General features: G+C 39.2%; 1 protein-coding gene across 7 annotated transcripts in view; it reads right to left on the reverse strand.

The window, feature by feature from the left end:
• Positions 1-25,994, reverse strand: part of dennd1a (DENN/MADD domain containing 1A) — a 618,210-nt gene that overhangs the window by 420,664 nt on the left and 171,552 nt on the right. For all 7 annotated transcript variants that reach the window (XM_073052569.1, XM_073052565.1, XM_073052563.1 and 4 more), the window contains exon 4: positions 14,102-14,151. In XM_073052569.1, the coding sequence (XP_072908670.1) occupies positions 14,102-14,151 (50 nt within the window). The remainder of the gene's footprint in view (positions 1-14,101; positions 14,152-25,994) is intronic.

Raw genomic sequence — 25,994 nt, forward strand, 5'->3', positions numbered from 1 at the left:
AAGTTGTTGGGAGGAAAGTATATGGGGTGATGGTCAGAGGTAGGTTTTTATACGCAGGGGATGGTACATTCAAGGAATCCTCTACCAGGGGTGATGGTAGAGGCAGAGGCATTAGCTAGGCACATGAATGAAAGAGAAGTGTGAGAAGGAAGGGTTAGATTGATCTTGGAGTAGGTTAAAAGACTGGCACAACATCATGGTTGAAGGGCCTGTACTGTACTGTAAGCTTCTATGTTCTAATGTAAGAGGTACAAATATGAGGATAAAAATGTTAAATTGAAGGTGTGAGGGGATTGGGAAGTTAAGGTCGCAGCACCGGGGAAAATTATTGTTTTGTGCGATTCATCCCAACTCTACCCGATATTAGTTTAAAATTACTTTCTTCACTTCTCCAAAAAAATGTTAATCTTATCTGCACAGTTATAAAGTGCCTTTCATTTCACAATCTCTACGAGTTTTCATTTGGTGAATTTCACAAAATCTGCTACAGGTGACGGTAAAGATATTTGGTTTCAGATTTTAACTCTGCATGCAGCCTAAATATGTAACAAATCTGACTGTTCAAAATGAGTTAATCTTCAGTATTTTGTATATTTAAAGAAGTGTAATGCTTTAAAGGTCCGATAGTATAGAATAGTAAACAGCCCAACCCCTGCTGGCAATGTCAATATTTAATATACAATTTACATGTTACAGTATTCTGCCTTTTTGGTTATCTGTGTTAGTGGCAAAAGAGTTTACAGAGAATAGTGCAAAAAACAAAAAGCATCCAGTGAGGGGCAGTTCTGTGTGCCAGAACAGCTTGTTAATGGGAGAGGTCAGAGGATAATGGCCAGAAGGTGATAGTAACACAAATAACCATGTGTTACAATAGTGGAGTGCAGAAGAGCATCTCTGAATGCACAACACACTGAACCTTGAAGTAGATGGGCTACAGCAGCAGAATACCTCAAATGCACAGTGGCCACATTATGAGATACAAGAAGTAACTAATAAAGTGGCTGCTGAGTGCATACCTCACCTAGAATTTCCATTAGGCCATAAAAAATGAAAACTTATATCCATATAATATATATTCAATAAACTCCCCAGATGAAGTTAGACTTGCACATTTAAATAGAAGTGAGTATTTAATTAAGCAATAATCTTATTAAGTGGTGAATAAATTCTGGCTGTCACACCATTGGGTTTTGCTGAGGGTTTCGTGGCCTTACGAAGGTGTGAACTGTAAAAGTAAGCCTCAATGGCATTCAGAGCAAGGGTGCCAGAGGTGGGAAACTTTTTTTTAAGTGCAAAAATATTCACAGTGCAAAAAATGGCAAAATAGCCAAAATGACAAAAGAGAAATTGTAGATATATACTATCAGACCTTTAGGACTACAACTCCAAAATATCAGTCTGAAGTAATACCCACTAGCTCCCTTCACTTCACCAAAATGAATCTTTACGTAAGGATTTCCTTACTCTAGGAGAAAAGGGATAGTCCATTCTTTGAAATGCGTAGGGGGGGGGCATTGTTACCACGAGCCTGAACAATTACACTAAAACTAAAACACAGGATCTCACACCCTTCTTCACAATCACAAATGTCCAGAAATACATCATCACGATAAGATCACAATATCACTGCACAACAAAATCAATCATCGACTGACCATTTTCCAGGAGCCAGAACTCTTCCCCATCCCCCAAAATGAACTCTCGAACTGAGCCAGCACAGAGCACGTGCCGCCTTCTTTCAGACCTGCCACCCATCAGCCGCGTCCCTGCCCCGCAACTCGAAGCAACGACAGACAGGACGCGTCAAAGAATGACACTGTCCCGGAGTGCAAGTACAAACAAAAGTGCCCAGGGTGCATGTGCACCCGGTAAACATAACATCAGCACTGCCGAACAGGAATAATGAGAATTATGGGGCTGGTGGAGGGAGAAATTACTTCTGGCTGACCTGCTATCACACTGGCACTCAAAGTTAGCTTTGCTTCTGATTTTAGTTATTGATAAGCGTTTTTTTTTAACAACTGGGGAGAAATATAAAGATTGTAATTGTGATTGTTTTCTTACAACTATCATCAGGCAGGGTGTACAGGAGCCTTACATCCCACACCACCATGTTCAGGAAAAGTTATTCAAAGTTCAAAGTAAACTTATTATCAAAGTCTATATATGCCATCATATACAACAGTGAGATTCATTTTCTTGCAGGCATTCACAATAAATACAAAGACACACGATCAAATCAGTAACAAACTGCACACAAGACAAACAACCAATGTGCAAAATACAACAAAGGGTGCAAAAACAAAAAAAAGAACAAAATAATAATAAATAAGTAATAAATATTAAGAACATGAGTTGAAGAGTCCTTGAAAATTAGTCCATAGGTTGTGGGAACAGTTCAGTGTCCGGGTGAGTATAATTGAGTGGTTACCTCCGCTGGTTCAGGAACCTGATGGTTGAGGGGTGATAACTGTTTCTGAACCTGGTGGTATGGGACCTGAGGCTCTGTACGTTCTTCCTGATGGCAGCAGTGAGAAGAGAGTATGGCCTGGTAGGGGTCCTTGATGATGGATGCTGCTTCCGTGTGACACCGCTCCTTACAGATACGCTCAATGGGTTATTACTATCAACCACGAGGCTCTCGAAGCTGCTGGATAAATTCACTCAGCTCAACTCTGGACTGATTCCACAAGCCACAGACTCATTTTCAAGGACCCTACAATCCATGCTGTCAGTATAAATTTGTTGTTTGAACAATTCATCTTGCACATTCACAACACGCTGGAGTGGGTTGTGTGTGTTGCTTTGACCGCAGCATCTGCAGTGTATTTTGTGTCTTGTACATTGGTTGCTTATCTTTCATTGATTCTGTTACGTTTGTTATTCTATAGATCTGTTGAGTATGCTCACAACAAAATGAATCTCAGAAATGTATATGATGCTTTGATAATAAAATTTACTTTGAATATTGTTAGTATTCAGTTATGTATAGAATTTAATAAATACTATTGTATTTCTTTTTTCCTGTAAATGCCTGCAAAAATGAATCTCAAGGTAATATATGGCAAGATATTCATATTTTGATAATAAATTTGTTTTGACTTTACCTTTCTTTTTTAATCTTTTTTCCAGCCCATTTTTTTATTCTTTATATAACAATGAATTACATTCACTGGCTGGAGGAGTGATACCTTATATTCCGTCTGGGTAGCCTCCAACCTGATGGCATGAACATCAACTTCTCAAACTTCCGGTATACCCCTCCCCCTCACCATACCCCATTCCCAATTCCCTTTCTCACCTTACCTCCTTGCCTGCTCATCATCTCCCTCTGGTGCTTCTCCTCGTCCCTTTTTTCACTGGTCTTCTGTCCTCTCCTATCAGATTCCTCCTTCTCCAGCCCTTTATCTCTTTTGCCTATTGACGTCCCAGCTCTTTACTTCACCCCCTACCCCTCCCAATTTCACCTATCACCTACTACCTTGTATTTCTTCCTCACCTCCCTCCACCTTCTTACTCTGACTTCTCTTTTTTTTTCCTCCAGTTCTGATGAAGGGTCTTGGCCTGAAATGTTGACTGTTTACTCTTTTCCATGGATGCTACCTGGCCTGCTGAGTTCCTCCAGCATTTTGTGTGTGTTGCTTGGACTTCCAGCATCTGCAGATTTTCTCTTGTTAATGAATTACATCTTGTATTTTACACACCTTGGTTTACATCTTATGTGTCTCAGAAAGGATTTTGTAATCTCTTTGGTTAAGGATGTATATTCTTTTCTTTCATTGTTTACACAGTTCTCAGGTCTGCTGCTCAGACAGCAATATATTCTGGTATGCTAAATACCAAAGGTTCCAGTGTGAAAAGTCCTCAGACACTCTGTGGGGAATTGAATGTGCCAAGAACTACTCCCATTTCTTTGCTAGTGACCACAAAATCCAAGGCAACATGTTGAAATTTACTGTTAAAAAGGCAATTGGATTAAAGAATTGCTGAATGAAACTGTAACCGCAATCTAAAACAATTACTATTTAGCAGCACCCTTGAGAAGATGGAATGGAGATGCTTCATTACGGAAGTAGCAAATTATGCAAAGAATTACCTAAAAACTCAGAGCAAGTCGGAGATTAAGCAATAAATAGCACTGTGGAAAACACAGCTATTTAATGCTTGATAAATAAATGAAATATAGTGTAATCCATGGCAAAGGATAGCAGAATCAGAATATACATATATATATTTCAGTAAGCAGTGCAAAAAGAGAGCAAAAACGAATAAAAATATTGAGGTAGTATCCATGGGTTCACTGTCTGTTCAGAAATCTGATGGTGGAGGAGAAGAAGCTGTTCCTAAAACATTGAGTGTGTGTTTTCAGGCTTCTGTAGCTCCTCCCAATGAAACAAGGGCAAAACAAGGGTGATGGGGTCCTTAATGAAGGATACTGCCTTTTTGAGGCATCGTCTTTTGAAGATGTCCTCCATGCTGGGGAGTCTAGTGCCCACTATTTTGTTAATTAAGTCACTATTTTGTTAATAAAGGCTTTAGAGACTGAGATCAAAGGTCAAGTTTGAGTTTAAGTTAGCACCATCTTGAAGAAATTGAACAGTGACATTGAATTCTGCAAATGGGACAAAAGAATAAAAATATCACCGACTCTTTAATAGACAACCTGCAATTGCTTATCCTCAAATTATTATTGATTTAAAGTGGTGCAGTAAAAATTGAGTACAGAGGCTCCACAGAATATGTCAATGATTGTCATGTGGAGATCAAATAACCTTCTAATGATATAAATGACTTAAAACCAGAAGATACTGGTATACTGTACACCAATTAAAATTTTTATAATATACATTTTGCATATTGCAACAGGTCACACATCTATCTTTAGTTGTGTTCCATTAGGATATTTTTATTTTTATATTTATTATGCAATTTTATTATGTTCTTTATGATTATTGTGTTTTTATGCTGCATTGAATCCGGAGTAACAATCATTCTGTTCTCCTTTACAATCGTGTACTGAAGAATGGCAATAAACAATCTCAAATGTGTGTAGTGAGAAAAAGTTCCAATCCTTTTTGAGCCCACAACCTATGGATTCAATGTAGTATTCACCACTTTTCAAGAAAAGTTACTTCTCCCAACATGTCAGGCTGATCAGCACCTCAACCAATTAACCCACCCTATTTCATTAATTTACCAATTAACCCACCCCCACAGCCCCACCATGCTACTTTGGCCAGCTGGTGGTGTAGTGGCACCCACACCGGGCTTGATGGCGAGTGGTCCTGGGTTCGAATCCAGCCAGCACCTTGCACACTTTCTATCCGTGGTCAGTTGAACATCGAGCGAGCAACACGACAAAAATGATAAAGAAATGACAAGGTTGCCACCCAATGTGCCACAAGGTGCGGAAAGAAGAACAAAACTAGCAACTACACTACTTTACAAATTAACCCAATCCGCCATCACTACTTTATCATTTCCTATCAGAGTCATCTTTTGTACAGATACCTAGAGTCACTTAATGGACAATCAAACTATGTATAATCTATAATCTTATGTATTTATATTTATTGCTTTTCTTGTGTTTCTAATGCTTATTGTGTTTTTTCATGCTGCATCAGGTCCAGAGTAACAAGTATTTCATTCTCTTTTACACTTGTACACTGAATAATGACAATCTTCAATCCTGTGTTGTGGTTTCTCCATTATTTATTTCTAAATAAAATCAAAGATTTAAACATCCACATTTGAAGTACAACTTTGGGATCTGTTATCACATCTATCATGGCCCTGGACAATTCGAAGCACTTCACAGCCAATAAAATGCAGTTGACGAGTAAACACTTGCAATTTTAGAGAAAACAGGGTCCAGCAAAAAACGATGAGATAATACTGTCATAGAGCAACTTGTTCCACCCTCTGAGTGAAGACGTTCCTCCTTCATGTTCCCCTTAAACATTTCACCTTTCAATCTTAACATAAGAAATAGGAGCAGGAGTAGGCCATCTGGCCCATCAAGCCTGCTCCATCATTCAATGTCATGGCTGATCTGATCATGGACTCATCTCCACCTACCTGCCTTTTCCCCAGATCCCTTAATTCCACCACTATGCAAAAATCTATCCAATCTTGTCTTAAATTTATTTACTGAGGTAGCTTCCACTGCTTCATTGGGCAGAGAATTCCACAGATTCACCAGTCTCTGGGAAAAGCAGTTCCTTCTCATCTCTGTCCTAAATCTACTCCCCCATATCTTGTGGCTATGTCCCCTAGTTCTAGTCTCATCTATCAATGGAAACAGCTTTCCTGCCTCTATCTTATCTATCCCTTTCATAATTTTATATGTTTCGATAAGATCTCCTCTCATTTTTCTGAAGTCCAGCAAGTACAGTCCCAGGCAACTCAATCTCTCCTCATAGTCAAACCCCCTCATCTCTGGAATCAACCTGGTGAACCTCCTCTGCACCACCTCCAAAGCTAGTATATCCTTCCTCAAGTAAGGAGACCAGAATTACAGCAGTTCTCTAAGTGCAGCCTCACCAGTACCCTGTACAGTTGCAGCATAACCACCCTGCTCTTAAATTCAATCCCTATAGCAATGAAGACCAACATTCCATTTGCCTTCTTGATAGCCTGCTGCACCTGCAAACCAACCTTTCGTGATTCATGCACAAGCACTCCCAAGTCCCTCTGCACAGCAGCATGCTGCAATATTTTTACCATTTAAATAATTATCTACACTTTCATTTTTCCTTCCAAAGTGGATGACCTCGCATTTACCAACATTGTACTCCATCTTCCAGATCCTTGCCCACTCACTTAACCTATCTATAATTCTCTCCAAGCACACCTCTCCCTTGCCTCCGCCACTGTCTGCTTTTCGCAGGGATCGCTCCCTACACGACTCCCTCATCCATTCATCCCTCTCACTCTCCTGGCACTTATCCTCGCAAGCAGAACAAGTGCTACATCTGCCCCTACGCTTCCTCCCTCACTACCACTGAGGGCTCTAAACAGTCCTTCCAGGAGAGGTGACACTTCACATGTGAGTCTTTTGGGGTCATATACTGTGTTCAGTGATCCCGGCGTGGCCTCCTGTACAATGGTGAGACCCAATGCAGATTGGGAGACTGCTCCACCAAGCGTCTACGCTCTGTCCACTAGAAAAAGTGGGATTTCCCAGTGACCACCCATTTTAATTCCACTAATAGTCTTTCTCATAACTGAAACACAAACAAAAATCAATGCAATTCTTAACAGCTGCTGCACTAACAGAATCTGTACATCAGGCACAATACACACATTTATGCAGCTTCCCTTACAATCCAGAATATAAACTGAACTCTGTTTGAAAACAACTAGTTTCATTCTCCTTGGACCAAAGATCCAGGGAAATCGGGTGACAGCGGTTAGCAAAATGCTATTACAGTGCCAGCAAACCAGATTCAATTCCCACCACTGAGTGTAAGGAATTTGTACGTTCTCACTGAGACCACCGTGTCTACGGAGGGAATAATAAGACGTGTAAAGTTATCTAAATTTTGACTCACTTTATTTCTACAATAAAGTTGTGAGTCAAAATTGATAGATTTAAAATTAATCAGAATCTGGTTTATTATCACTGGCATGTGACGTGAAATTTGTTAACTTAGCAGCAGCAGTTCAATACAATACATAATCTAGAAGAGGAAAAAATAATAAATAAAATAAAAATAATAATAAATAACAAGTAAATCAATTATAGTATACGTATATTGAATAGATTTTTTTTAAACATGCAAAAAATAGAAGTACTATATATTTAAAAATGTGAGGTAGTGTCCAAGGATTCAACGTCCATTTATGAATCTGATGGCAGAGGGGAAGAAGCTGTTCCTGAATCGCTGAGTGTGTGCCTTCAGGCTTCTGTACCTCCTATCTGATGGTAACAATGAGAAAAGTGCACGCCCTGGGTGCTGGAAGTCCTTAATAATGGACGCTCTGAGACACCGCTCCCTGAAGATGTCCTGGGTACTTTGTAGTGCTAGTGCCCAAGATGGAGCTGACTAGATTTACAACCTTCTGCAGCTTCTTTCGGTCCTGTGCAGTAGCCCCTCCATACCAGACAGTGATGCAGCCTGTCAGAATGCTTTCTACGGTACAACTATATAAGCTTTTGAGTGTATTTGTTGACATGCTAAATCTCTTCACACTCCTAATGAAGTATAGCCACTGTCATGCCTTCTTTATAACTAAATCAATATGTTGGGATCAGCTTAGATCCTCAGAGATCTTGACACCTAGGAACTTGAAATTGCTTACTCTCTCCACTTCTGATCCCTCTATGAGGACTGGTATGTGCTCCTTTGTCTTACCCTTCCTGAAGTCCACAATCAGCTCTTTTGCCTTACTGATGTTGCGTGCCAGGTTGTTGTTGTGGCACCACTCCACTAGTTGGCATATCTCACTCCTGTATACCCTCTCATCACCACCTGAGATTCTACCAACAATGGTTGTATCGTCAGCAAATTTATAAATGGTATTTGAGCTATGCCTAGCCACACAGTCATGTGTACTTAGAGTGTAGAACAGTGGGCTAAGCACACACCCCTGAGATGTGCCAGTGTTGATTATCTGTGAGGAGATGTGATCACCAATCCACACAGACTGTGGTCCTCCGGTTAGGAAGTCGATGATCCAATTGCAGAGGGAGATATAGAGGCCCAGCGTCTGCAACTTCCCAATCAGGACTGTAGGAATGATGGTATTAAATGCTGAGCTATAGTTTATGAACAGCATCCTGACGTAGGTGTTTGCGTTGTCCAGATGGTCTAAAGCTGTGTGGAGAGCCATTGAGTTTGCATCTGCTGTTGACCTATTGTGGCGACAGGCAAACTGCAATGGGTCCAGGTCCTTGCTGAGGCAAGAGTTCAGTCTCGTCATGACCAACCTCTCAAAGCATTTCATCACTGTTAATTTGAGTGCTACCAGGCGATAGTCATTAAGGCAGCTCACCTTATTCTTCTTAGGCACTGGTGGAAACTTCCACCATTAGCAGAGAGAAGTTGAAAGTGTCCTTGAATACTCCCGCTAGTTGGTTGGCACAGGTCTTCAGAGCCTTACCAGGTACTCTATCGGGACTTTCCGCCTTGCGAGGGTTCACTCTTTAAAGAAAGCCTAGCATCAGCCTCTGAGATGGGGATCACAGGGTCATAAGGTGCAGCAGGGATCTTCGCAGCTATTAAATTCAATATTAAATCAAAGATATATGAAGTAACACAAAAATGGCATGGACCGAAAATTGCCTAGTTAATCAGAAAGAGAGTAGACTTAAATGGGTCTTAATCTACAAACCCCATTTCCAGAAAAGTTGGGATATTTTCCAAAATGCAATAAAAACAAAAATCTGTGATATGTTAATTCACATGAAACTTTATTTAACTGACAAAAGTACAAAGGAAAGATTTTCAATAGTTTTACTGACCAACTTAATTGTATTTTGTAAATATACACAAATTTAGAATTTGATGGCTACAACACACTCAACAAAAGTTGGGACAGAGGCATGTTTACCATTGTGTTACATCACCTTTCCTTTTAATAACACTTTTTAATCATTTTAGAAATGAGAATACTAATTGTAGTAGATTTGCAATTGGAAATTTTGTCCATTCTTGCTTGATATAAGACTTCAGCTGCTCAACAGTCTGTGGTCTCCGTTGTCTGATTCTCCTCTTCATGATGCGCCATACATTTTCAATAGGAGATAGATCTGGACTGGCAGCAGGCCAGTCAAGCACACGCACTCTGTGTCTACAAAGCCACGCTGTTGTAGCCCATGCAGAATGTGGTCTGGCATTGTCCTGCTGAAATAAGCATGGACGTCCCGGGAAGAGACGTCGCCTTGATGGCAACATATGTCTCTCTAAAATTCTAATATACGCCTCAGAGTCAATGGTACCTTCACATACATGCAACTCACCCATGCCGTGGGCACTGATGCACCCCCATACCATCACAGATGCTGGCTTTTGCACCTTTCACTGATAACAATCAGGATGGTCGTTTTCATCTTTAGCACAGAGAACTCGACACCCGTTTTTTTCCAAAAACTAGCTGAAATGTGGACTCATCTGACCACAGCACACGGTTCCACAGTCTTTCGGTCCATCTGAGATGAGCTCGGGCCCAGAGAACTCACCGGCGTTTCTGCATAGAGTTGATGTATGGCTTCCTCCTTGCGTAATACAGTTTCAAGTTGCATTTCTGGATGCAGAGACAGACTGTGTTAAGTGACAATGGTTTCCCGAAGTACTCCCGAGCCCAGGTGGCTATAATTGTCACAGTAGCATGCCAGTTTCTTAGGCAGTGCCGCCTGAGGGCTCGAAGATCACGCGATTTCAACAGTGGTTTCCGACCTTTCCCTTTACGCACTGAGATGTCTCTGAATTCTCTGAATCTTTTCATAATATTATGCACTGTAGATGTTGAAAGACCTAAATTCTCTGCAATCTTGCGTTGGGAAATGTTCCTTTTGAACTGACTAACAATTCTCTCACGAATTTTGGCACAAAGGGGTGAGCCACGACCCATCCTTGCTGGCAAAGACTGAGCCTTTGATGGACGCTACTTTTATACCCAATCATGATACCTCACCTGCTAACAATTAGCCTGCTTAATGTGGAGTCTTCCAAACCGGCGTTACTTGAATATCCTGTGCACTTTTCAATCTTATTTTAACTCTGTCCCAACTTTTGTTGAGTGTGTTGCAGCCATCAAATTCTAAATTTGTGTATATTTACAAAATACAATTAAGTTGATCAGTAAAACTATTGAAAATCTTTTCTTTGTACTTTTGTCAGTTAAGTAAAGGTTCACGTGAATTAACATATCACAGATTTTTGTTTTTATTGCATTTTGGAAAATATCCCAACTTTTCTGGAAATGGGGTTTGTAGTTACAAGATGTAACGAGTGATGTGCTACTTGACTTGATGTATAAAATGACTTGGGTGAAGGCACCGATAGAATGCAAGATTTTCTGAAGACACATCATAAATAAGCTGCAAAGGGAGGTTGCAAAGGGGCTGCCACGAAGTGATGAGGGTCTGGGTTGCTGAAAAGTGAACACAAGGAGGCTGCAAAGCGGCTGGCGCAAAGCGACAGATTTCACAATGTACGTCAGTGATAATAATCCTGAGTCTGAGAGAAGTGTAATTGAGAGGGCAATAATCTGGAAAATAGAATAGCATGTAGAAAAGATGTGAAATTGTCCATTTTGTTACTTAGAATAAAAGTAGCCTAATACAAAAATGGTGCATATAACTTGGAAAACAAATGATGTATAAATACTTATCGGCAGGGGGACTGAATACAAAACTAAGAACCTAGTACAGCACAATACAGATCCTTCATTCCACGATGTTGTGCCAACCTTTTATTCTACTCTAAGATCAATCTAACCCTTCCCTCCTACATAGCCCTCTATTTTTCTATCATCCATGTGCCTATCTAGGAGTCTCTTAAATGTCCCTAATATATCTGCCTCTGGTAGGGTGTTCCATATTTTCACCACTCTCTAAAACCTTACCACTGACATCTCCCTACACTTTCCTCCAATCACATTAAAATTATGCACCCTGGTATTAGCCATTTCCACTCTGGGGAAAAAGTCTCTGGCTATCCACTCGTTCTATGCCTCTTATCATCCTCCTTCGCTCCATCTTAAAATTATAGCACCCGCCCACCACCCACAGAAGCTATACTTCAGTGATACAAGACATAGGTAAGACCACATCTGGAATACCGTGCACAACATTGTGCATATTTAAAGATGGGTACGAACCCATCTAAGGATTTCACTGAACCAATACCGGGTATGAAGAAGCTGCTTTATGGGGAGAGGCTGGGATGGGCTAGGCTTATATCACTGGAGTTTAGGAGAGAAGGAAAGCAATTGATTGCAACATACAAGATCCTGACAGGCTAGATGTGAAGAGAATGCTTCCTCCTGAGGGAAACCTAGAACCAGGGGTCACCGATTCAAAGAATGAGGTCAGCCATTTAAGACAGAGGTGAGGCATTATTTTCTCCTCAGAGGACTGAAGTCTTTGGAACCTTCTTCCTCCAAGGGGAAGTGGGGGCAGGGTCTTTGAATATTTTTAAAACATAGGTAGATAGATACTTGATAAGCAGGGGGTGAAAGGTTACTGTGAGGACAAGACTGCAGGGTTGATCTTACAATCAGATCAGCCAAGGTATTATGGGGTTGCCAAAACAAGCAGAGGGTCTAAGCAAGCAGGGTCTTTTATTTACTTATTTAGAGATACAGAATGCAACAGGCCCTTCCAGCAACCCACCTATTAAACCCTCGCCTAATCAATTTTCAATAATCAATTAACCTACTAACCGGTTCATCCTTGAAACGTGGGAGGAAACCAGAGCACCCAGAGAAACACCACATGCTTACTGGAAAGACATACAAACCTCTTAGAGATGACACTGGAGTTGAACTCCGTACTCTGATACCCGAGCTGTAACAGCCTCATGCTAACCGCTACGCCTAACTCCTTCTCCTAACTGGCTTGTTCACCTGAATTTCAGCTTGACTTGTCATCTCAATGCATTCCACTTTCTCTCTTCTGTTTTTAAAAAAAAAATACTTACTTTTCTAAGCAACACACACAAAATGCTGGAGGAACTCAGAATGCCGGGCAGCATCTATGGAAAAAAAGTACAGTCAACATTTCGAAACATACTGCTTTTCCATAGATGCTGCCTGGCCTGCTGAGTTCCTCCAGCATTTTGTGTGTATTGCTCGGATTTCCAGCATCTGCAAATTTTCCCTTGTCTCTGACTTCCTTTTCTAATTCTCTTTTCCCTTCTCTCAAATAATTTAACTCTGAAAACTTTTCTTTCCTAGGATTTCGCTCTCCATTGTGTAAACTAAGTCGTCTCTCATGTTCCGATAACTGGAACAGTAGCAGGTTTTCCAAACTACCAAAACACATCACGCACAACTGGCAAAATAGGAGACATTCCAGCCGACAAGCAAACTTGCCCAAGGTGCCAAGCGTCCTTTCCTCTTAACTGACACCTGGCATAAATCTCCAACCACAAATGCCACAAGGGACTGTGCTGCTCCGCAATGTGATTGTCATAATGTCAGCCAATCTTCATATCATCTCCATGGTAAAATACCAAGATTCCTCTAAGCACAGCAGCTGAGAATGGGATGTTTTTGTATCTCCCATCATTAAATTAACAGGATAATTAAGACATATTGGATATTGCTATTATAATTAATAAAACTATCAAAACATTTTACTTTCTCTTAACAGCATGTCATTAAAATCATGGTTAACACTTCTAAAGATTTTTTTCAATATCCCAACACCACAGCATACACAACCCAACTTTAACATCATATCACTCAATAATAAATGCATAATAATAAACAATAAAACAAATACATCTTTACCAAAAACACTCCGAGTGAAAACATTTCCCGAACTATCTATAGAGGGCGCTTTTGAGTAAGTACAAGAGTCTGCATTTAGTTTTGCAAACAGATTAAAGCTGATTTTAAAGAGCGTGAATGCCTAATTTAAACAAAAATAAACTAAAATTAAACCTACTTGCATTAAAGGATTAATGGGACTGCAAATATCCAATGCCACATTCTTTAAAATAAAGTACGCCTTGCTAATTTTAAATGAGTTCATTTTTCCTTTTTTGTTAACTTATAATTATCACTGCCAAAGTCTGGTGGATTATATTGTAGTGTATGAGACCAAGATGGTATGTGTAAACCACCCATGGCTGCACTCTGCTGAAGTGAAGATCTAATTTACAACTTCTCTCAGGCACTTCAGCACTTTCAACTTAAAGAAAATAACAGAATTATGATGACACTGAACAGAATTATGATTCGGAGCACCTGCGGTAAATTACAATACCAGCTTAACAGGCAAATAAAAACAGTTTCCTCATTTTTATGTGCAAGGGGGAATGTTTTAAACAAGATTTTAAAGGCACAGAATACAACTATGACTCTTTGTTATTTACCAGAGCAATTTTATGGCATCTTTATCTCGTAAACTTTGCAATGATAACCGTACCTGTCCATATAGAAAGGGAAACAAAACTTGGTCAATGTCTGCAGAACTTCCTGTGGAGAGAAAACAGAGAATGTATTGCATCTTGTGAGGCCAATAAATATAATATTAACCACACCATACAATTACACCTTCCACACCCCTCCCTAACTGCTACCCCATAACCCTACACCCACCCTCAGTTACTCCATGGCAACATGCAAGACAGACAAAGTAGTGGGGCACTTATCAATTGCAGAAGCCAGCAAGCAATCACAAATAATATCAAATTTCATTAAATAATGAATAAAGATTCACACATGAACAGGCTGCAAGGGCTACCTCACGCAAACTCCTGGGGGATTGGAGGTTGGGATGCTGAGTGTTAACTCCCCTCCTGGGATTCCCCTCAGCCTGACCATATGGATGATACTAAATAACACCAACCACATGGGCTTATCCCGGCCCAGACTGCCACTCCTGACAGTGCTTTGGCTGTTACCTAGAAACAGGGGCTGATGGGATTAGAAAACCAGTGGTACATTATGACAAAAGGAGACCAGAGAAAACAGCATCTTTATTTTATCTTTCTTTTTAATAGGGGGTTCAAAATGTGAATACTTAATTGTTTTTATTCTATCAAAAGCTATAGCTAAAACAAAATATTTCTCTTCTACCAAATACATGCAATGATAGACGATTAAAAGTTTAGCACATATTTCATTTTCAAAGTGCACAGCACCGGGACAATATAATCAATAAAAATGCTGGGAAGCACAATACCTGTGTAGGCATTGAGACGACAGAAAAACAGGGCAACTTTGGAAAATAAATATCTGAAAAAGGATGCTATACTGACTTCATCGAAATACCATTTATTAAAAACAATTTCAAAATTATGCTACAAATAAAGGAATTGTTTACCTACTCTCATAGAAATTTGTATATAAAGTTCAATATATCTGCCAATATTTGAATCAACATTATTAAGAATGTCTGAAATTATAAATTAATTATTTTGAACCATTTTTTTCCCCAATGTTGTCAAAGCTGCTTTAAAATTACACTTTAATAGCTTCACAATATCAAAAGCATTTCAAAATTTACTCTTCTATAAAGGAAACAATTTACATCCAGGAGCAAAAAAAAATTTTTTAAGTAATCTTCAGTCTCAGATGACATTTGTGTGTTTGCAGCTTGCAGACTATATAGTTTACACTACACAAATAATTTTCATAAAATGTTTTGTAATGTTAATTACATCTTCACTTTATATTCATACATTTTACATGTGGATAAAAAAAATAGCTAATTAAATTTTCCCATGGTCCCAGCAAACCAGTTCAAGCTGTGGCTGGATTGCCTAAAGCCAATTTGGACCTTGCTGATAAATTAAACATTACTTTGCACATGGAACAGTTCTCTATCCAGTGCTCTTGAATGCCGAACATTATAAATTCTTGCAGTGACTTCATTTTAAACAGACTGTCCACTCTTATGCGCAGTCATGGTAAAACATGCAAGGATTGTATTCCTTCAACAGGTTTTTCTACAGACTTATGAGCTCTAAATCATACAATGTAATTTTTCAACTGCAGCTGTAACCAAGTGGCGACAAAAATTTCGTTTTGGGATCCACTGCTCAGTTTTCATATTTTGAAACAGACCTCTCATGCACTAATTATCATAGGTACCTTAACGTAACACCCAAATTCTGAACTATTATCTTTTTATAGCAATGGACTCCAACCACATTAGTGGATCTTATACCGGAACAAGTTCAGATTCAATGCAGATTAACTTATATGGATAGCAAGCTGTATGCCACCAGTCACCAATTCACTCTTCTTCCGTCTCTAGAGGCTTTGCGGACAGCTCTACGATATCTTCTTGAAATCCACTATACAGTTGCTAACAATTTTCAATGCACAGACAAAAATAAGGGCATTTATTCAACATCTTCAGATTGACTGGTGTCCTACTGACTCGGGTTCTTATATCTGTCCAGCAGTTAATGACACCAGTCATGACTATATATTAAACTAAAGATGCCTTGCTGCTTAGTACACAATTTTGAAAATAGTTTCTAAATATAACTAGAAAGTACTAGTTCGCTAATATATTTATTTTCCCAACAAAGGGACCAAATGTGCAAGCAGAATAAAAAGAATTTTACAATAACAGACTACTGCTGACAGAAACAAAATCAACACAAAGGATAAATTCTAAAGCCAATGGTATATGATTAAAAGATTATATGATTAAAATAGTGACATTATATTTTATAAATATCAGAGAGACAACATATTTAACACAACAAAGTACTGAGCTAGATTGTGCCAACTTCTTATAGACTGAGCAGAATTTATTAAACCTACTTCGTTAAATGTACTCAATTTAACAGCACACTAAATTTTAAAAAGCATAAACCCAGAAAAATGAGCTGAAAGAAATGAAAAATCCCCAGAGAAGATATACATTGTTCTTAAACACAATTCAGAATTGGGTTTAATATCACTGGCATATGTTGTGAAATTTTTTGTTCTGTGGCAAAAGCAGTAAATTGCAATACATTTAAAAAACTATACACACATATACATACACACATTCAATACATAGTTAAATAAGTAGTACAAAAAGAGAGCAAAAATGAGAAAAATAGTGAGGAAGTGTTCATGAGTTGGTTCACCGTCCATTCAGAAACTTACGCTGTAGAAAAATAAATCATCACCAAGTGTTGAAGTTTGAACATAAAGGCAAAGACATAAATTAAGCAGTTATCAAAGTATCGACTCAATGCATAATTAAGCATTATTTTGATATGGAAAATGGTAGAAGAAATCTTCTGCTACAAATCCGCAATGCAATAAACTATTAAGTATCGCAGCTGAACTATGTTTTATCTACTTTGTATATTTCTAAAGATCATACGTTTCAAAATTCTACTGCTTCTAATTCCAACGATCATTTATTTTGAGAGTTGATTTCTGCTTGTTATTTTTGAACAGGAAACTGTTATGTACCAAGCAGTCACATTTGCAAAGAGTAGGGCATGATCCACGTCTCTTGTGGGATTCCAAGCCGCCATGTCACTGCTGGCTTTAGGACATGCACCACCTGTCTCCATGTCCCTCAGGTTCCACTCTTTTCATTATCAAACTACTGCTGACATTATAAGCTTCACATGCACTGTCTAAAATCCTCACCGATCAATATCTCCAACCGTACACATATTGATGAATACAGCTCATCGATTAGATTAGCTTCAATTGCCAAGTTTTAAGCAAAAATACTAAGAGATGCTGACTTCAAACAAAATGCTGCTGTGCAAAATATTCGATTGCTCATGAATTTATTCTTCTCTTCTATATTAATAAAGATTTTAATTCATTTTTAACAATCTGAAATCAATGCATATCATTGCAATGGAGTTTACTACATGGTGCTTTGAAACAGGTATTTGTCAACTAATGGTTAAAACAGAATCAAGATATTTTTATTGTGTTTTGCAGAGCAAAATAAACTGGTTACAATTGCATACATTAGCATGTGTCTAGGCACAGACTTCGAGGCAAATAAGAATACATTTCCATTGTTTAGTGACGAATTTAAGAGATTTTATTGAAACAAATTAATTGTTGCAATTATAATCATCTTAAAAAGTGGTTAAAAAATTCCTTCTAAGGTTTTACCTCAAGCCCCTGAAGAGAGCTTCAGTTAGCAGGTTATTTACTAAATTTTGATTTGTGTTAATTGAACCCTTTTGAACACTTGGCTCTTACGATTATTCCATCAACCCACTATTTAACACAGAGGCTTCTTAGAAAAGACTTAGCTCTGGTCAAAATTTTAAAAAGATTTTATTCCACACAATTAGAATTCATGACAATCATTCCTGTATTCCTACTGCAAATTAGTTCTGAAAACATCCCACAGTCAAAATCAACTATCTACAGGGCACAATTATCAAGAATTTCAAAATGCGTATTTTCCTTACCATTTATTACTGTTTCTTGACAAATGTTTTGTTTAAAGAATGAGAATCCATGACGAAGCAGCCTCCAAGGTTTACTAAACTCAAAAACACCAGATAAGTGGAGAATCTTCACTGCAAGCTTTTTTTAAAAAGTAATTTCAGTGTTCAGCTGACTACCGGTACTTCCTTTAAAAAATGGGTACTTTTAAAATTCAATCAGATTCATATAGAAAAACTGTTTGAACTTAATTTTGTGAAATGCTTTCCTGTGGTGTGCAAATACATGACAGACAAAAAGCTTATAGTTATCAGTCTTGGGTCCATAAATCTATTTAAATGGTGGACCTTTTTATTAAAAAGATTTACAAAAGCCCACAAGAAAGGAGACAGTAATTCAGCTCACATTTTGTTCTGGTTCTTTGAAAGAGCCACCTATTTAGTCCTAATAAAAACAATAAATATATACTTGATACTTGATTTTGCACCTTACAAAACTTCCTTTCCATCTTTTATAAAACAATTTTTAATCTTCCATTCCCAATAGCCTTCTCTCCCAATTCTCCACAGTTTCTTTCAGACCATTACTGTCTCTGTCAAACATCTTCAAATATGCCTAGCTCTGAGGTTGCACTACAAACCTCCTTCAGTTTTGTCCTATTCTGGGCCCTGATGGAAGTGGAATCTGAAAAGAGTTTCTAGGCCAAAATCTAAATGCAAATCAATCTTTTCCTATTGTTTTAAAATCTACTCAATAGATGGCCAATAGCAAATGCAATAGATCCCATAGTATCAACAGCTGAGATTAATTCACCACCCACTGGCTAAAGAAATTCCTCCTCATCTCTGTTCTAAAGGGATGCCCTTCTATTCTGAGGCTGTGTCCTCTGGTCCCAGACTCTCCCACTATATCTCCCTGTCAACCCTGTAGTCCACGTAACACCTTCCACATTGACCTGCCAGTTCATGCTGCTCAATTTAGCTGACTGAAGGATTATGAAGGCTTAACAGAGCTGAGGATGCAGTAGGGTTTTCTTTGCACTCTGCCACATTCCAATATTAAAGGTCCACAGTTTCCCCACTGCATGCGAAAAGATAGGTAGAGGGGTAGATAGTGTTAAAGAAGTAGGGAGTCTGCATAAGGACTTAGACCAATTAGAACAGGGGTTTCCAAACTTTTTTATGCCATGGACTCCTACCATTAACTGAGGGGTCAGTGGAGCCCAGGTAGGGAACTCCTGGATTAGGAAAAAAGGTTACAGATGGCTACGGAAGCCAAGTCATTGGGTATATTTAAAGTGGACATTGACAGGTTCTTGATTCATAAGGGCATCAACAGTTACGCGAAGAAGGCAAGAGAATGGGGTTGAGAGGAATAATAAATCAGCCATGATGGAATGGCAGAGAAGACTTGCTGGATTATGATATGACAGGGGGCAATTTAATCCTGACAAACTTTGAAATATTACATTTTGGAAAGTCAGTTCTGATAGGGAATACAGTGTTAATCCTGGGACCTCAGGAACATTGATGTACAGAGGAACCTTGGGGTGGCAAGTCCATAAGGTCAATGAAAGTGGAGACACAGGTGGATAGGATAGTGAAGGTAGCATTTGGTGTGCTTGCCATCATGTTGCATCTGCCCAAAACATTGTCAGATGGCACTTGGGGCACTGTGTACAGTCTCAATCGCCGCATAATAGGAAGGGTGTGTTCGCATTAGACAGAGCAGTAGAAGGAATTCACCAAGATTTTTCCTGGCATGAATCGGTGGAGAGATGGATATTTTCTCATTGGGACATAGAGGGCTAAACGATCTGATAGAGGGTTATAAAATTGAGGGGTAGGGTTTGATTAGCAGTTTTTACCCCAGGTTTAGAACTCCAAGGCATAGATTAAAAGTTCAAGGTAAATTTATTATCAATGTACATATATGTCACCATATACTATGCTGAGATTCATTTTCCTGCAGGCATTCACAGTAGATACAAAGAAGTATAATAGAATCAATGAAAAACTGCACACAACAAAGACGGACGAACCACCAATATGTAAAAGACATCAAACTGTGCAAATACAAAAATAAATAAATAAGCAATAAATATCAAGAACACAAATTGTAGAGTTAAGAGTAAGCCCCATAGATTGCTTAATCATAGATCACTTAATGTCAGCAGTCTCAAAGAGCTCATTTTGCATTTTAAGATTCCAAGTCCAACTAATTCTTTTCATTGACGTGCTAGCTCTCTCATTCCAATATTCCTGCTAAACCATTTAATTATCCAAATAATGAACATGTTGCACTCTAAATATCTCAATGATTACTCCTTTAATTTCTATTTAAACAATAGTAATACAGATACTCAGGCACAATCCTAACCCCATCCTGATTTCAATCAGTCCCTGACCAAAGCACAACAAACTGGAAATGCAATCACAAACAAGAGAAAATCTGCAGATGCTGGAAATCCAAGCAACACATACAAAATGTCGTAGGAATGCAGCAGGCAAGGCAGCATCTATGAAAAAAAAGTAGAGATGACCTCTCGCCCCAAAACGTCAATTGTACTTTTTTTTCCATAGATGCTGCCTGGCCTGCTGAGTTTCTCCAGCATTTGTGTGCGTTGCTTGGAAATACAATGTTTATACATTATTTTTACTTTTCTTTAACCTCTCAATCCTTACATCAAATTAATATTCCAAAACTGGAACAATTTATTTCTTAACGAATTATCTCCATGATAACATGAAGGATCTGGAAGGTATATGACTGCAAATATGCCTATTTTCAAGTAATCTATCCAACAAGGATAATCAATGCTTATTTTTCATTACACGATTTTACAAGTGACCAATTATTTCAATTACCAGCTGTTAATATGAAGATGAAAATTAATTTCTTGATTAATTTCCTAAGCCTGTTTCAACACAATATAATGTTCTAAAAAATTAAAATAGCATCATTAAATGTTGATGTGAACAATCTCATTGAACCCAAGAGAAAAATCACTAATGTAACTTGGTGATAATTTACTCTTTTAACACTTTAAATCACTTTTCATAATGCTAGTTACATTGTAAATACATGATAGTATTTATGCACATATTACTCCAATTCTGTATTTTAAGCTCTGACCTTATTTTATATAAATCTTTATAATTGTTGAATGCAGTTCTTTTTGTTGTATGTCGTGTCCTAACAGCACACCACAGCAAATTCCTAAAACATGTAAATGTACTTGGTGAATAAAATTGATTTTTATTATAAGTTGATCCTTTTTCTTATATTGCAGAGTAATGTCAAGATGAACTGAAGTTTTCAAAGAGCGGAGTTTATTCCAAATACATTCAGTGGTCACTTTATGATATCCCTCCTGTAACTACAAAGTAGCACTGGATATATGTTTGCAGTCATCTGCTGCTGTAGCCCATCCACTTCAAGGTGTGACATGTTGTGCGTTCAAACACACTCTTCTGCAAATCACTGTTGTAACGTGGTTTCTGAGTCTGAGTTCCTGTTGTCTTCCTGTCAGCTTGAACTAGCCTGTACATTTTCCTCTAACCTCTCTCTATAACAAGGCATTTTCACCCAGAGAACTACCACTCTCTGGATGTTTTTCTTGCTTTTCACACCATTCTTTGTAAACTCTAGAGGCTGTCGTGCATGAAAATCCCAGGAGATTAGCAGTTCCAGCGATACTCCAACCACCCCGTCTGGCACCAACAATCATTCCACAGGCAAAGTCATTTATATCCCTTTTCTTCCCCATTCAAATGTTTGGTCTGAACAAAACTGAATCTCTTGACTTTGCCTGCGTGCTTTTATACATTGAGTTGCTGCCACATCATTGGCTGATTAGATATTTGCATAAACAAGGTGTACCTAATAATGTGGCCTCTGAGTGTAAGACCAATGATCTATTTCCTTTCCTAATTACTTCATCTGATGGTGCAGAGTTAAGAGTGGGGCAAATGATTTGCCAAAAACAGTTGACTGTATAGCAACTAATGTCAAATTTATTCAAGTGCATTTAAAGATCAAAGGAAACAAACAATAGCAGCTTCTCACAATAAAGCTGGATAAATTCTCCACACATTGCAGGAAGTTATGTTAATAATGTTTTATAAAAATCAATAATGCCAGCTAACGTAGTACAGCAAGCAAGTTCCTTTTGAATTTTTCTGGAATGGCCTTGTAATTAAAACTCATTTTTCTACATGAGTTTGCATTATGTAAGACCCTTATTGGTTATGTTTTACAGTCATAGAGTTATACAGCACAGTAAAAGGCCCTTTGGCCCAACCCAACCTTGCTGACCAAATTGTTTACTTGAGCTAGACCCACATTTGGCTGTCACTTCACTGAACCTTTCCTCGGTACGTCCCTGTCCAAATGTCTTGTAAATATTGAAATGAATATTTTTTGATTAAAGATAATCATGGTGAATTTACTTATTTGGAGATACAGTGCAGAATAGCCCTTCAGACCCAGTAAGCCGCACTGCCCAACAATCCACCTATTTAAGGCCATAGACAATAAGATATAGGAGCAGAATTAGGCCATTCAGCCCTTCGAGTCTGCTCCACCATTCCATCATGGCTGATCTGGATCCCACTCAATCCCATACACCTGCCTTCATGCTGTATCCTTTGATGCTCTGACCAATCAGGAAACAATCAACTTCCACCTTAAATATACTCACAGACTTGGCCTCCGCCACAGTCTGTGGCAGAGTATTTCACAGATTTACTACTCTCTGGCTAAGATAAAATCCTTCTTACCTCTATTCTAAAGGGTTGCCCCTGAATCTTGAGGCTGTGCCCTCTAGTTCTATGTACCCCCCCACCATAGGAAACATCCTCTCCACATCCACCCTACTAGTCTTTTCAACGTTCGGTAGTTTTCAATGAGATCCCCCTGCAATCCTCTAAATTCTAGCAAGAACAGACCCGAAGCTGCCAAACCCTCCTCCTAAGTTAACCCCTTCATTTCCAGAATCATTCTCGTAAACCTCCTCTGGACTCTCTCCAATGACAACAAATCCCTTCTGAGATATGGGGCTCAAAACTGTTGACAATCTCTAAATGCAGCCTGAACAGTGTCTTATAAAGGCTCAGCATTATCTCCTTGATTTTATATTCTATTCCCCTTGAAATAAATGCCTACATTGCATTTGTCTTCTTTACACAGACTCAACCTGCAAATTAACCTTCTGGGAGTCTTGTACAAGGACTCCCAAGTCCCCCTGCACCTCTGAAGTTTGAACCTTCTCCCCATTTAGAAAATAGTCTGCACTATTGTTCTTTTTACCAAAATGCATTATTATACATCTCCCAACATTGTATTCCATCTGCCACTTTTTTGTCCATTCTTCCAATTTGTCTAAGTCCTGCTGCAATCGCATTGCTTCCTCAGCACCATCTACACCTCCTCCTATCTTCCTATCATCTGCAAACTTTGCCACAAAACCATCAATTCCTTTATCTAAATCATTGACGAACAAGGTGAAAAGTAGCGGTCCCAATATTGATCCCTGAGGAACACCACTACTCACTGGCAGCCAACCAGAAAAGGCCCCTTTTATTCCCACTTGCTACCTCCTGCCTGTCAGCCATTCCATTACCCATGCCAGTTTCATTCCTGTAACACCATAGGATTTGATCTTGTTACGCAGCCTCATTAACGCCTTCTGAAAACCCAAGCAAATGACATCCACTGCCTCTCCTTTGTCCACCCTGCTTGTTACTTCCTTGAAGAACTCTAACAGATTTGTCAGGCAAGATTTCCCTTCAAAGAAACCATGCTGACTTGGACTTATTTTATCATTAGTCTCCAAATACCTCAAAACCTTGTCCTTAATAAAAGACTCCAACACTTTCCCAACCATTGAGGTTAGGCTAACTGGCCTATAGTTTCCTTTCTTTTGCCTACTTCCCTTCTTGAAGACTGGAGTGACATTTGGAATCTTCCCATCCTCCAGGACCATGCCAGAATCAAGTAATTCTTGAAAGATCATGGCCAACACATCCGTTATCTCTTCCGCAACCTCTTTCAGGACGCTGGGATGTAGTCCATCTGGTCCAGGTGACTTATCCACCTTAAGACCTTTGAGTTTGCCTAGCACTTTTTCCTTTGTAATAGCAATGACACTCACAGACCTCTGGCACACTGCTAGTGTCTTCCAGTGAAGACAGATGCAAAGTACCCATTAAGTTCACTTGCTGTTTCTTTGTCATCCACTACTACCACACCAGCATCATTTTCCATTGGTCTAGTATCAACTCTCACCACTCTTTTACTTTTTATATAACTGTAAAAGTATATTATTGGCTAATCTGCCCTCATATTTAATCTTTTCCCTTCTTATAGCTTTTTTAGCTGCCTTTTGTTGGATTTTAAAAGCTTCCCAATCATCCAACTTCCCACTTACCTTTGCTACCATTTCCTTGGCTTTTATGCAGTCCTTAACTTCCTTTATCAGCCACTGTTGTCTACCCCTGCCATTTGAGAACAACTTCTTCTGTGAGACATATCTATCCTATGCCTTGTGAACTAGTCCCAGAAATTTAACACTAGCTTAATGGACAATTTACATTGATCAATTAACCTGCTAACCAGTACATTTTGGACTGTGGAAGGAAACCAAAGCACCCAGAGGAAACCAACGAACATACTGATGCACCATCAATAACTCTTGGAGACGTGAGGCGAGATATAGGCTTTTATTGGCTGGAAGAAAGAACAAGCAGCAATTGACCACCACACTGCATCCTGGAGACTGAGGCCGGGGCGGTGTCCCCAATCGCCTTTATACCGGGGTCAGTGGGAGGAGCCACAGGAGCAGTCAGCGGGGGGGGGGGGGGGGGGGCGTGTCCAGACAGGTATACGTAGTTCACCACATATACATGAAGAAAGCACAAACGTTTTTACAAAGGACGTTGACATTGAACTCTGAACTCCAATGCCCCAAGCTGTAATAGTGTTGTGCTAACTGTTTCGCTACTATGGTCTATGGTTGTATCCAAACTTCAGGCTGGGGTTAGAGCACATTGCGTGTTTGTGAGTGAGTGGGTAGCTGGCTGGGAAGAAGGAAAAGGGGTTTGATTTGTTATTGTTTTGTTGCTTTTATTCTGATGAACACGGTGAGCATGTTATGTTTTGGATTTCTAACTACCTAGGAATTCAAGATATTTCTGATTACTAAGGTGTGCAAACTGTTCTTACTGGCAAGATAGCCACATTAGGTGCCCCAAAATCCTGAATCATTGCAGCTGCTACTAATCTTTCACCAGTCTATCTTTCTCTACAGAAACATCAGTTACTCGTTCTGATTCACCCGAGGGCTTTACATTCACAAATCTGTGCAAATTATAGAAGTTCTTTTGCTAAACTTTTGGCAGTTCAGTGAATTGATAGTGTATTTTCTCTGTAACTTTGATGCCCCGAAGTAAATCAATTAGAAAAGGAATCGGAAGTATTTAAAAATTCCTCAGTACGTCAACTTGATCATCGATATCTCTAACTTTTATCTCAAAATTTCTCACCCCTCCTCCTTCTCTCCATTCCAGTTCCCCTCTCAGCCCTTCTCTTTTCCCCATCTGCCCATCACTTACCTTTTCCACCTATCACTTCCCAGTTTCTTACTTCATTACCCCACCCCTCTGCCACCTATGCACTGACCCAGCTTCCGTCTCACCTAGTCTCACTAATCACCTGCCAGACTGTACTCCTTCCCCTCCCTAACCTTCTTATTCTGGCTTCATCCCCCCCCCCCCCCCCCAACCACCTCTTTCATTTGATGGGACAAATGAAGTTATCTCCTCTGGTTCAAGAGCCTGTTGGTTGAGGGGTCCTGAACATGGTGGATGGGTCCTAAGGCTTCTGTACCTCCTTCCTGATGGTAGCAGCAAGAAGAACTGCACTGGGCTGAAATTTATTTTTAT

This window comes from Hemitrygon akajei, chromosome 7, assembly GCF_048418815.1.
Source record: "Hemitrygon akajei chromosome 7, sHemAka1.3, whole genome shotgun sequence".
In the NCBI taxonomy this organism is placed as follows: Eukaryota; Metazoa; Chordata; class Chondrichthyes; order Myliobatiformes; family Dasyatidae; genus Hemitrygon; species Hemitrygon akajei.